General features: G+C 34.7%; 2 protein-coding genes and 1 non-coding gene across 3 annotated transcripts; 2 read left to right on the top strand and 1 right to left on the bottom strand.

The window, feature by feature from the left end:
• Positions 1–4,054: 4,054 nt before the first annotated feature.
• LOC126692566 (uncharacterized) lies at positions 4,055–8,953 on the top strand. The gene is made up of 7 exons (XM_050388205.1): positions 4,055–4,681; positions 5,781–5,861; positions 6,543–6,617; positions 7,477–7,521; positions 7,606–7,695; positions 7,894–7,995; positions 8,540–8,953. The coding sequence occupies exons 1-7, from the start codon at positions 4,181–4,183 to the stop codon at positions 8,720–8,722; spliced, it is 1,077 nt and encodes a 358-aa protein (XP_050244162.1). The 5' UTR covers positions 4,055–4,180; the 3' UTR covers positions 8,723–8,953.
• A 511-nt stretch (positions 8,954–9,464) lies between these two features.
• Positions 9,465–9,538, bottom strand: TRNAI-AAU (transfer RNA isoleucine (anticodon AAU)). The gene has a single exon. It is a non-coding gene; the product is annotated as a tRNA-Ile (tRNA).
• A 2,323-nt stretch (positions 9,539–11,861) lies between these two features.
• Positions 11,862–13,530, top strand: LOC126692567 (uncharacterized). The gene is made up of 3 exons (XM_050388206.1): positions 11,862–12,438; positions 12,520–12,597; positions 13,215–13,530. Exons 1-3 carry the CDS (start codon positions 12,013–12,015, stop codon positions 13,311–13,313), a joined length of 603 nt encoding a protein of 200 aa, XP_050244163.1. The 5' UTR covers positions 11,862–12,012; the 3' UTR covers positions 13,314–13,530.
• Positions 13,531–13,879: the final 349 nt, after the last annotated feature.

Below are 13,879 nucleotides of genomic sequence, written 5' to 3'. Positions count from 1 at the left end.
ATCAAGCTAAGTCCAAAGTAGCAGATGCAGGGGAACCACGAAGGAATAAAAGGGCCCAGGAGACTTGAAGCCCAGACGAAGAAGCATCCAGAAGAAAAAAAGAAAACCATGGCAGGGGATAAGAAGTCAGGATCCTCAGCAACCATCAAGAGGCGCGGATCCTTTCAGGCACAAAGTCAAAGGAAGACTAGGACAGCTCGAAAGAAAAAGACAGAAGAAGAAAATAAGAAACAAAGCAAAAGAACACAAGCGCCAAGAAAACCCAGCGACCTCTCATGGCACAAGCAGACAGAACCTCGGGGAACCAGAACAGAGAAACACAAAAAAAAAAAAAAAAAAAAAATGATAACAAGCGGCTTTCAAGTTGGTAGGACAGGATTCCGCCCAGATGGGAAAGAAAAGGGAAAAGTGGAACTGTCAAAACTGTGATGCTGAGAAGGGCATACCTCAACACATCCCAAAGAAGGTGGCCAACCAGGGACTTTCAAAAGAATCAGAGCTGAAAGAAGGAAAGAATGAGAAAAACGGGAAATGGGACTTACCGAGTGATAGGCACGGAACAGGCTCTATTCACAAGAAGACAAAACAGGGGAACCAACGATTCCCTGGGAAGACCAGAACTCCATTATAAAATGAAGGGATAGGTTGCGAAGAAGGGGGGAAGGGGAAAAAAGAGAGAAAAAAAAGATTTTATTAGAGAAAAAACTTATCAGTAAAGTCGTAGTGAGGAGAAAGAAAACACTAAGGGGAAAGTGAATATTGCTTCCTGGTATCCCAGAAACAGCCACTATTGCACATACTCGGATTCAAAGAGAATCAAACTTTGCAAGTTTTGAAGGCTGAAATAGCCATTCAAGACTGTAACTTTTGAGCTTGATTGAACCTTGTATCACGTCCTAGTGAGCTTCTTGTAACTATAACAGAGAAAACATTAATGAAATACATCTTAGTAATTCCAGGATCCCTTTAACGTTAATTTTGTACCACTTTGCTAATCCTGCTTCTTTCCTTTTAAATTTACCTTGTTGTTTTGGCATTTTTTCAATACGAATATCCTTGCTTGTCCTTTTTCTTGTATTGCTAGGAGCATCCCCTGTATATTACTTGACTCTTAAACAGCTTTTCAGCTGCGGTGAGTCAAGGCCCGATTCACCAAACCTCTTATTTAGACCCGGGATTCTTGGGCCTGAGTGTCACAAAAGAATACACTCTCACAATGTCCTACTGGGATAATATGCCACCCAAAAGATGGAAAGATAAGTTGGAATCACTAGATGCATGCCATGAAAGATAGTGAGAGAGAATACACACCTCTATCTGGATAGGAATGCCACGGTGAACAAGAAAACAAAATAAGACTCTTTGTCTGAGAATAGGATGTGGCACGGCCAGCACAGGTAAGTGGTGATGGCTGGGTAGCTGACAGACTAGTAGGTGGTCTGGGAAGGACACCCACACCAGGACAAAAGCGATTAAGGGGTAAAATAGTAAAAACCCGACACAGCAGGCAGTATAAAAAAGGTCACAGTCGTACACAGGGAGGGGGGAGAACAACGGAACAAGAGAGTGAAAGATAGAGCAGAAAACATAGAAAGGAAAAAAATGAATTAGAAAGAAAAGAAAAACAGAAAGTAAGTAAGAGTGTGATAGTAGGCATGCACCAATAGGCTATTCTCTTATCTCCCTCTAAAAGCATACCCTTTAGTAAGGATTAAGGAATTTAAGGATAAGTCATTTTGTCTCATTCTCTCAAAGTGGGTAATCTTTGTGGTCGGATTTCCCTATGAGATTGTCCACATTGAAGAGTGATTCCCTTCCTGGACTTAACTCCATAGAGAAATCAAGTATGGCAAATTGACCATTCTTCCTTTATTTTGTTGATTAAGCATTAGTGTGATTTCCTTTCTTTATTGTTATCATCTTATTTATGTTGCATTTATATTACTGCATTGCTTTTTCCTTTATTAAGATCATCATTTAGTATTTTCTATGTTCTAACTGACAATAAGCATATTCTTTTTATTGTTGTCATATTACACCTATCTGTTATGACTGTTTTGTAACAGTTTCCTCTACCATGGGCATGTGACCAAGGTTTTAGAGAAGGGGCTTTAGTTTGTGCACAAGCTGGCTTGGGGTGTGTTGCAATCAAGCCAGTCCTGACTCTCCTACCCAAAACCATTGGGCCATAGCGTGGCAAGAGGTAGCCCAGCCCGCAGTTGTGAAAAAGGCCCACCACAATCATCAAACAAAGACACCAATCGGTGTTTGGTGTAGGCGAAAATTGAACTCCAGATCTTTTATTCAACCATTAGAGACTTTACCAGTTAAACTAATTGAAACTAATAGAAACTTTATTAATTGAGCTAACTAAAACTCACAGTTCCATAACTTTGTTGTATCATTTTTGTAAGTTGGTCCAGCCTATTGCTCTTTTTCCTTATGCCTATTTCTTAAGCTTGTTTTAAGCATATTTACTATGTTTATTGAGCCTTATGAATTCCTTTACAATCAAGAAGGAATTGATTTTGATATATTATCCACATTGTTAACTCTAGCTATGTTTCTCCCAAAAAAAAAAAAAAAAAAAAAAAAACTCTAGCTATATATAAATAATAACATACTTCATCCAAATTAAATAATGCTATGATTAAACCATGCTGCCACTCAAAAAATTTGTATTTGTACCATAATTTTAATGGGAACGTGAAGTTATTATGGCATTATTAATTAAGAATAAACATCATCAAACAGTCACGACTTAGAGCACGTTTGGTATATTAAATAGAAATTATATTAAGAATAATAATTTTTTATTATTGGAAATATTACAATTTGTCATAGAATAACTCTATTCATATGTTCACTATTCTGTTTACATATGGAAAGCCTGTAAATGATGATCATGAGGACATTTTGTATCAAATTGTAGCTTATTACAATCATTTTAAAGAGGGATACAATTTAAAGAATGGTTATTCCTATATAATAACTATTACATGTAATAAAGATGTCAACAAAATTGAGTACAACATTGACTTAGACTTGTGTGGAGATAGTAATCTATATTAGGGATGGCAATGGGGTAGGGTGAGGCCGAAGGATGGGGATTTCACCCCCACCTTGCATAGTTTTGTCTTACTCCGTCCCCGCCTCACAAAACTTTATTTTGTGTTAACTTGTCACACTCGCCCCACATCTATTACAATTTTTTTTTTTTTAGAAATCTTTTTTCATTAATATAAATATATTTGAAATTACAATTAAATTTATTACATCAAATCAAACCAATTTTTAGTAAAAACTTAATAATATTATCTAAAGTGTTTAACAAGAAAATATCACAATAAAACAAAAAATTCTTAATAATTATGCATTTGAATATTTAGTAATGGAAACTAAGTATTTAACACTAATAGAGCGGGGCGGGGTTAAAAAGCCTAAACTCATTCCTACCTCAACCTATTCTTTTAGTGTTTAACAAGTTGTATTCCATTTTCTTAAAGAGATTTTTTTTTTTTTTAATATTCAAATACAAATGGATTGAGAATTGGAAACAATAGACATTTGTATAGGTGCCAACCTAGTAGAGATGTATGCCTTTTTTGGTAATGCATGCAGTCATACAACTATTCGCATCCTACTATGAATAATGAATAATATGCCAATATGCTTATTTATTCCAACTAATGAAAGTTAATCAACCTTTTTTTTTTTAAAGTATCTTTAATATTTGATCATTTGTGTTTTGTGACATACAAAATAGTTATAATTTTTATAAGCCTTTTATTAGAATACTAATAAAGGACTCATGAAAAGTCTGGTTTAAAACACTATTATTACTATTTTTGTATGTATTCTAATAAGTATTATTGATTACTCAAAAATAATAATTTATATGCTAAGGCTCATAAAAAGCCCAACAAAGGTCCATGATAGCCCATTTAAACGCCTATTTACCATTTTTCTATAAAAAGCCTATTAAAGTAGCCGCTAAAGGCCCAATGGGCATTGTCCATGGCCCAATGATTGGATGTTAGAGCAAGTCATCGTTCTAGTTCATAGATCATAGATGTGTGAGCTCCGACAACTGCAATTTCTTAACAGCTGAGCTCAATCTTCATGGTTTAAACGAATGAGTCACTCGTCGTAAGTAAAATCCTAGGCTTCGACCTCCACCATGTGTGACTGTCTTCTTCCCTCAGTCCCTCTATCAATCTCTCTCACCAAACATCGCTGCAGTTTCATTCTAACCAAACCCAAACCCAAACCCACTTGGGCACCACAAAGCAGACCGGTTCCATTCATTCACACCCGAAACTCCACTCGTGTTTGGAATTCCAGAGTTCCTCTCAACCCAGGTGGAGCTCAAGGCGAATTAGCGTTTAAGGAAGAGAACGAGTTCGAGCTCAAAGAGAAAGAGGGAAACGGAATTGGTACAAAGCGTGATGAAACGGCATCGTCTGGTTTAGATTTTGGTGAATCGAAGAGAGATAAGAGGAGCGAAGAAAGGTTGGAAGAGAGGGATTTGGTTGAAGTTGGAGGGACTGAAGAAAGAGTGGGATTGAGGAAAAGGAAACAAGTGGTGCGGAGGTCGAGTTTTCTGGCGAAGCAAGTGATTAGCATTCGAAGTGCTCTTTGCTTGGGCTTTGTCTCTCAGCTTTGGGTGGACACCACATATGTAAGTTCTTATACTGTTCAACTTCAACTTCTTCATCATGAGTCATGACCAACTTATATTCATAAATCTATGAATTGCTAGAAATTTTGTGAGTGGTCAACAACCTTATAGCTTAGTGCCATTGCCAACTTTTCATTTGGTTGCTATGAATTGCTAGAAACTTTTCATTGTTCAAGTTTTGTGAGTGCATGTTGATAAATTAGCGATTGTACCAAAAGCTCATTTAACCATAATTTTAACACTCCCCTCCTCACATGTGGGCCTAAACTCCTCATTAATAAATAGGACCGCAACAAGTGGGATTTTTAACATTTTAAATTGGAGTAGAGTGGAGACAACAGTCAAACTCAGGATCTCCTGCGCTGCTACTTTGCTAAAATTATCAATTATCGCAAAAGTTTAAGCTATTAAGAAAATTTGTTCATTTAATTGTAATTCTAGCACATATTTGTATACTAGTGTGTTATTAATTGCAAAATAAAATCTCTAATATTTCCAACAGACAAATACCCCTCCCCATTGTAACTATCGAGTTATCAAAACAAAAAAGTGAGATAAAACCAAAACGTATCCAACAACAAAATTGAAAGAACATAAAATAAAAGATAGCGAACTTCGGTGTTGGCACCTTGACTTGCTTGGAGTGAACACCAAGTAAGAGAAGGTAAACCTAGGAGACAGCTACAAGGGTTTGCTGGAGTTAGTACTTGGCCATTGCAAAAATCCCAAGAGAACTTTTACTAATCAATCAAACTGTTTAACTGTCTCTAGAGAATACAATACTGTGCTTGTATAGTCAATGGCTTAACCCTGATTTTAGTTGACTTGAGAAATCCTAATTTTAATTCTAATTGATTTGGGAAATCTCAATTATTGAATTACAAAAATAATTTGACTCTAGAAAATTTATAAAATAACCTAATTAATTAATAAGACCTAAGGTAAAAATCTAATTGACCAATAAAAATATAATCGCTTTCAACAATAAAATAAAATTTCTTTGTGCTTCACATGTTAGTTATGTTTATGTAAGTTCTCTGCTAATTGTTACTGGAACTATTATTTATTTATTTTTATATTGAATATTTTGTTTTTCCAGTGGGTGGTTTTGTTTGTAGAAGTGAGGCCAAACTTGCTTTCAGGGGAATCAGAAAGGTTTCTTCTTGAGGATGTCAGCCAGGTAGTTTTTAAAATAAATAAATTGTTAATATATTTATTGGGATTGTTTTGTGCACTCTATCTCTCTCTTCATAGCTATACACATGAGGATTACATCACAAGTAGAATTGTAGTTCACAAACCTTTAGAAAGATACAGTGTAATTTGGAAATGTTCCAACTATTCTAGGAGGTTAGGATCAAAGGTTGGGATTTATCATTTTGGGTATCTTCTAGGTGTTAGTCTAATATGCATGCAAGCTGTGTCTGTTTGTTACAGATAATCTTCATTTTGATGGCATAGGTGTCATTTTCTTGTTATATGGAAGAACATGCTGATTTGGAGAGGATGATGATGAACATATGTGGATTGCTTTTGGACCTTAATTTTGTTAAAGATCTTGTCCTGTCCTCGGTCATTTTCTGTAACCCATTTCACATTCAGTTTCTGCATGTTACCCTTGGCATATGTTTGCCATCCTGTTAGTTCTTATGCCAGCATTCTAATGTGAACATGTGAAGCATTTTTTTTACCACACTTCAGTTATGTAGTTTCCAGGAAATTGATGGATCTATTTTACTTTAATTTGAAGGAACTTAATGCCTTTTAGATCTGCAAACCATCATTTCATGTATCTGTCTTGATTGTTATTATAGACATTTTTGGTCACTCTGTAGGTTATTCAATCTGTTATTCTTTGCAGGTTGGTGATGTTGTTCTCATCCAGGATGAGAGTGTTATGGAGAATGAGTTTAAAATGGTTGGACTGGAAACCTTGGTATGTTCCATTATTTCTTCTCTTACTTAACACTTATTAAAATGAACCTATCATTATTTATGATTGTCCACTCTTTGTTTTTCCTTTTCTTTGGTGGCTGGGTGGACAGGGGGGATTCATCATCTGGTAGGCTGTGCATAAGAAATAATCAGGGCATTAATCATTATGGCTAAGCAGTAGAGGACTTTGTCCAACAAACACATGGTCAATTGTAATCCTAGCCAAAATAAATAAGTAGATAAATAAAATTAAAGAAGTAAAGAATGCCATTGTCGTTAGATTGCAAGCAATATTTGTATTAATACAAGAAAATTTATGAGCTGCGCCCAAATGGCTTGGAAAAACTCAATACTGGCTAGTGCAGTCAAATCAGAAGTTATAATAGCAGGTGGAGCCTCTACAGGAATTTCGTAATTTAAGGTATCAGACATGGCTTAAACATGGAGCTCTCCTTTTAGATATTGTGGTGCAATAGACTCATTCTGTTTGTCTTATGGTAATTAGTTCATCAACTAATTTAGTTTTCCATCCTTGGGGAAATGAGTCTATTTAATTTATGCTTAATTTTATCTGAAGAATGAATTTGGGCAATCAAGTGTCATGGGAAGTTGATTGGAAGAAAGACATGCTCTTGGATGTCAAACCCCCTCCCCTCACTTTTGTATTTTTATTATGTTCATTGGATTTGGATCTCGAGTTGTTTTCATAATGCTGAAGGTTAGTACCATACAGCCATATTGCCTCTTGTAAAACCCCAATTTGTGGGATTAGCAGTAGCTAGTGGATTGGTGTTACCTTCTTCAGAATACTTTATAGAAACATCTCATTTTTTTAGATTTTAACTTGCGATGTTTGTTAGGTAGGATACAAAGTCGTAACACCAGCTCGTCGGAATATCGGGAAGGTGAGTCAATTTTGTTTGCACCTACCTTTGTATTATTATTAGCTATTCTACAATCACCTAATATTTTACATGCTACATTTCTAGGTGCGGGGGTATAGTTTTAACATTAATTCAGGGGCCATTGAATCACTGGAGCTTGACTCTTTCGGAATCTCCATTATTCCATCAAGTTTGGTAGGTGCACTAAAAAGGCAAATGTCAAAGATTTGAGTGCAGACTGCATGCAAATTACTTTTCACCTTCTTGAAAGATTCTGTGATTGCATGTTTTGAAGTCAATTATCTGGTTCAATGTGTGATATATTGACAATATACCTTTTGTTTGAAAAGGTGTTCTTTGTGAAATGTAAATGCAATTTGCTAGTAATTTCAGGTTAGCACCTATGCTCTCTTTGTGGAGGATGTGCTGGACGTTATACCTGACGCAGTTGTCGTGCATGAAGCTGCGGCCTCACGCATACAGAGACTAACAAAGGTATTTTTCCATGCATAATGAAAGCGCCCATCTTGCTTTTGCTTTGTGGTATGCTTTATTTGTAATCAGATATTTTGGATGCTTATAAAATTCTTCCTTCTACTAAATTTATGCCATCTTATTGATGTTTGTATATACGTGATGCATATATATGCACAGGTAAAGAGGCATGCATAAGGCACACAAATTGACTCCTTGCCTGTGCTTCTATATAAATATGATTATAAGCACTTTTATGGCATGCAGTTGTCTCTTAATTTTTTTTATAAATGTGTTTTGTCTTTTGTCATTTGGTAGTTCAGTGAGAATAATGTCATGTTTCTGTGAGCTGGTTGGGAGATCCATGAAGTGAACCTTTCCAGCCTCATATTATGACACTAACCTGATCAGGCATTGTGAGCTAAATGGGATTTAAGGTCTCCCATGGAGCTCTCCCAAGTGAAAGAAGCTGACTTTGACAAATATTTGATCACTCCTAGTCAATTATCACATTTTCCCTTAAGTTTAAAATCCAAGTACTAAGCCCTGTATTTACTCTTAGCAGGGTTTTTTGGGCACCCAAAATGTGGGGACTTCAGTAGATGAGCTTGGAGAATATCCAGACTTTGAAAGACCTGCTAGGTCTGAATATGGTCAGAGTGTAAGAAGAAGTTACGGTAGCCAGAGATTCCAACCAAGGAATAGGGAAACTGAGGATGATTGGGAGCTTCCGAAAGATTACTTGTGATCTCTAGGGTTTACCCGCTGACTCCCATGTAGATACATATGTGCATTCTCATTGCTGTCTTTCCTCAATAGTCATGCCATTCATTTTCATCTTTGTGGTTGGATATCTTAAATTGCTTTCACATTTATAAGATGGAAGCTGTTGGACATACGAGGGTCTTGAGTTAACGATGTTTTGCTGGATTCATTTGGTTTAGTTAATAGCTATGTAATAAACGAGACCATTGGGTTTTTTGGCTTGTTGTATATGTATTGATACTTTACTCTCTGCAGTATGCTCTATGACAACATTTTCTTCAAAACATGGAAAATAATGAACTGTTTATCTTGGGAAAAATGCACAAAACCCTCTGTGGTTTCCTTGTAAAACATAGAACCCCCTCAAGGTTTTGAGTACCACACACCCTTCTATGGTATTGTTTTATGAATGAATCATTAATTTGTCTTAAAGGGAAACCAGAGAAAGTTTTGGTTATTTTTCCATTATGCCCCAAGTGGAAGCCTAATTTTGATGCGAACTGTTATTATTCTTGAAAGATAAATAATAACATTGTTGAGATTAAGAAAACTCTGAGATCGACTGGCAAAAAAAGAAAACTCTGAGATCAAACGAACCGTAGAATACTCCAAGTCCAACAATTCGAACATGGGCCGCAGAGAAAAAAAAAGCCCAATAGAAGGAAAAGAGAGCAAACATAGCACATAGGCCGTAGAGAAAAAATTTCAAAAAAAACCCAAAAAAATGGCCCATGCAGGTCTCGAACCTGCGACCTTCGCGTTATTAGCACGACGCTCTAACCAGCTGAGCTAATAGGCCAACTGTTGGATACGGAATTTCATGTTTATAATTTTATTGTTATTTTATTAGACACCACTCAAAATCGGATACACCAATTGACCAGGCAAATAGAAGTTCCACAGCCTCTAGATCTGCGCTATCTGTATGTATGCAAGTAAATGTAAATGTTATCAGAACCGAGCAGCAGTATAATCATACCTGCCCGAAATGATTGTCTCGCATTTACTCCTTACTTAGCATGCATGCTGTCACTGTGAGCTAGTAAACGCTCAACATTAAAGAGTAGAAGACTAACACCTTTTTACCACTCACTCTTTATTGCCATGTCAAATCATATTCATAGTTTGTGCAGGAAATAAATGAATAAATACTTATATATTTTTCTGAATTCTCTCAAGAACACTCATTACAAGCAATACATACCAATATTGAAAGGGTGGCCAATATCCATCAAAAAAAAAAAATAAATAAATAAAAAGAAAAGAAAGAAAGGATAGTCAATTAAATTTTATTTGAGCGTGATTATAATAGTACCTTATTTGTTGGATTTGGAGTTTTGTTGAAATGCAGAAAGACTATGGTAATTTTTAACTTCTCAACCCACGAAGGACACTACAATGATTAATAAAAACAAAAACAAAGGTTTTACGTACAATAAAAGAGATTGAGATCATTCCTATAAGATTGCACAAAAGGGCTTAATTTGCAATATCATGTACTACAAAACCTTTTTTTTATTTTATAATTTTTCTTAATGTAATTATCAAGTCATCTTAAAAAGGATTTTAGGATACCAATTGGTTGCTCAATGGTCCAATGTCACGGGGTTGAGGGGTTTTGTAATGTGAGAATCACGTTTGTTTAATGCAATTCCTTCCCACATCAAAATTTTGTATTAACTTTACTGATTTTGACACTGCTACTAGTCTTCAATTCTCAATGGGATGTTGTTCTTTTTTATTAGCTTTGTTTACACAAAAATCATCGCTTTTGTGTGGTTTCTTCCCACAGCTACTATGCATGCTTTCTTCTCTTTTACTGTTTTACACCAACATCAAAGTCAACCTTCACATAGGGGGACCGCATTAGCTGTTTCTTGGATTATCTCCATGTGTGAATTCCCAAGAGGACAGTGTTTGGTATATGTACTTAAAAATTGAAAATTGTTATTTGAAAACATGTGTGAAAATACGTGTGAGTGAAAAAGTGTATGAAAATACGTGTAATATTGTTTAAAAAATGAAAATTGTTGTTTGAAAACATATATCAAACCCCCATTGCATAGATTTTTAACATGTAAAATTAAAAGTATAGGATCTAAAAAAGACAAATCTTTTAGTTGCTATCTCAAAACACTATTCCTTGTCGTCCATATTGTGTCATAGTAGACTACTGTGAATAAGGTGAGAATTTTCACTTATTATCTTTATAGCTTCAGCTTGCCTTCTAATTAAATGAAAATTTTAACCCACTCGAATATGGAATTGATATTCAATTCAAATAACCTAATAAGCCCTAGTGATTGAGCTCGTGTAATTATTGTTATTGGGCGTTCTACAACAATGTTTAATTTTTAAACACATAGTTTTTATTGACATAAAGACAACATACGATATGGTCCCTATATAAGCTATGTTGTTGCTTTTAGAAAACAATGGTTAAGTATTAGAATATATAGAGAAATTCCTCTTAGGCAAATTAAATCGATAACTAGTATGAAAGCAAATGAAGACATTATAAGTGAGTTTTCTATGATTATTATAGCTTAAAGAAAAATGTAATAAGTTAAATAGAATAAGGATTTAAAAAAAAAAAAAAAAAAAAAACCAAAGACATGGGATATGCTAAATATTGATTCCATGGTGGACAAATTAACGTACTAACCACATTTTATATAGCCAATTCTAACATACATTCAACCACTTTAATGCCCCAACTTAGTTATAAGTTTACGTTGTTAAGTTCAGTAGAAAAAAAAAATTAAGTAATTTGTGAATATGTTTAAACATGCTCAATAAAACTAAAAAAAAATTAAACCAATAATTTAGTTTGATAATAAACTTGATTTTTTTTTTTTCTCTTTTTTTTTTTTTGAGAAAAAATGATTTTTTTTTATATTTTTTTTTAAGAACCGGCCTGGAAAACCATACAACTTGAATCCATTGTGTTGAAAATCTATTAGTATAAATCTAAAGTGGGATCCACAAGACTTCTCTAAAAGGGTGGCTTCATGGTGTTAATCAACAAACTAATCATTTAATCATAGGTAGAGACTGGTAGTTGTTAAGAGAATTATTTATTTATTTAACTCTGGTCTCTGTCCATCCAAATCTCAACCGTTTGAAAATGATTAAGTAGCCGTTTGATTAGCGCCTCCTACTTTCAAATTCAAATCTTATCCCCTCTTTTAATAATCTCACATTCACACTCACATCTCCCAAAAAAACACACAAACCACAAACAAACCTCACACATTCATTCACCGTTCACCAATGCCAACGCCTCGGTGCCCAGTCGCCGGAGACCATAAGCTCCGGCCAAAGTCCGGCAGAACACCTCTCCAGCAGCTCAACTCTCCGGCGAATCATGTCACCGACTCCTCTTCACACACCAAGCCAGCAAAGCAAACTCAGATCGAGATCTGCATCGCCGACCAGTCAAACAAAGAGAACATCCTCCACCGTCCGACTCAGATCGAATCTCTGGACGCGTCGCTCGCGGAGGAGCTGAGCGCGATCAGGAAGAAGATGGAGAGGCTGAGGTCGGACGGAGAGAGAACGGAGAAGATGCTGAGAGAGAGGGACTTGATGTTGGAGATGAAGATGAAGGAGGTCGAAGAGAGAGGAGAGATTCAGAAGAGCCTCGAAATCGAGCTCGATAGATTGTACAGATTGAAGCAACTCCAATCTCAATCTGTGGTAAACCACTCAGTATTCAAATTTTCATTTCTTTGTTTTTGTTTTTGAATTCGTTTAATTTTTGAGATATTTTGCTTTCAGAGAGTTTCTACGATTCGATCTCTAAGAGAGAAGGAACAAGTAAAGAAGAGTAGTGAAAGGCAATCACCTCCAAATTCGGTATGTTTTTTTTGGTTTTTCATGCCAAATTCAATTTTAAAATTGACAATTTTTTTTATTTGTTATATTAATTTAAACTCAAAATATTAATGAAATGTGTACTTAATAGCCTACTTAATGAAATGTGTACTGAATTTTCATGCCAAATTCATGTTTTTTACCCTCTTAACACCGTATCAAATTCTGTATCAATCGGATTGTATTTACTATATAATTTATAAATTTATTTTTTTGCATAATTTTATCTTACAATTTTAATAATTGATTGATAACATAATTATTATTCTTTTTGATTTTCTGACAATTTTGCAGTATAGAGAATATAAGAATAAAATATAATCCATCGGTAAATTTGTCAAAATTTGATATTTAAATGGCTTCATTGACAAGTATTATTTATTTAATAAAAGTTTTTTAAAAAAATGTTTAAATGGCTTCATTTGTAAATTGATTTGAACATAATACCACATTTATTCGTTTTGACAAAGTGGGGGATTAAATTGATAATAATCAAACCTTAAGAACTAATTTAGATTGAATTTTTAATCTTGAAGATTTGTTATTGTATAAAGTTTAAACTGATTGATATTTTTTGTAAAATTTAATTAATTGTTCAGGAAATGACTGTGGAGGATAGAGAGGAATCAGAATTTGGTGATGAAAGCATAATACAGAGTCCGGGTTCAGCTTCGTCAGCAATTATAATAGAGAAATGAAAGTTTCTCTATAAAATTAGGCTTTTAATTTTTGGTTTTTTTTTTTTTTTCAATGATTTCTTTTACGGTTCACTTTTACTTGGAAAATGATCATTTCCCTCGTTGTAGAATTTGAAGAAACTTTAGAAAGGAAAAAAAAAGTAAGAATATAATATTTCATTGTTTATCAGCTTGTACTGTCACTATTTTGTAATAGATTGAGCTCCAATTTTGAGACCGTTCGGCGCTCCTCTTGGCTAAATTTCAACCCTGCTTTTCAAAAAGTGGTGCTGCAAAGTCGCAAGGACTGTTGCATTGCATATAATGATGATAAGAGTAGGCCGTTTGAAATGATGAACGCGTGGCCAAGAAAGAGTCTTTGTTTTTGTCTTTTTTGTTTTTTGTTTTTCTGGTTTTTTTGTTTTTGTTTTTGGACGAATACCACAGAATTGCAGTATACAAAGTCTACTCGATAACCACGGCTTTTTGTCATCATACCAACCAAAAGTTCAAAACTCTAATTGATTTTTTTATATAATTAAGGTTCAAAACTTATATATTTTATTTGACAATAATAAACTTTAACA

The sequence above is a fragment of the Quercus robur genome, chromosome 7 (assembly GCF_932294415.1).
Source record: "Quercus robur chromosome 7, dhQueRobu3.1, whole genome shotgun sequence".
Lineage (NCBI taxonomy): Eukaryota > Viridiplantae > Streptophyta > Magnoliopsida > Fagales > Fagaceae > Quercus > Quercus robur.
Note: the sequence above shows the minus strand (reverse complement) of the source record. Positions and strands in the feature narration are given on the sequence as shown.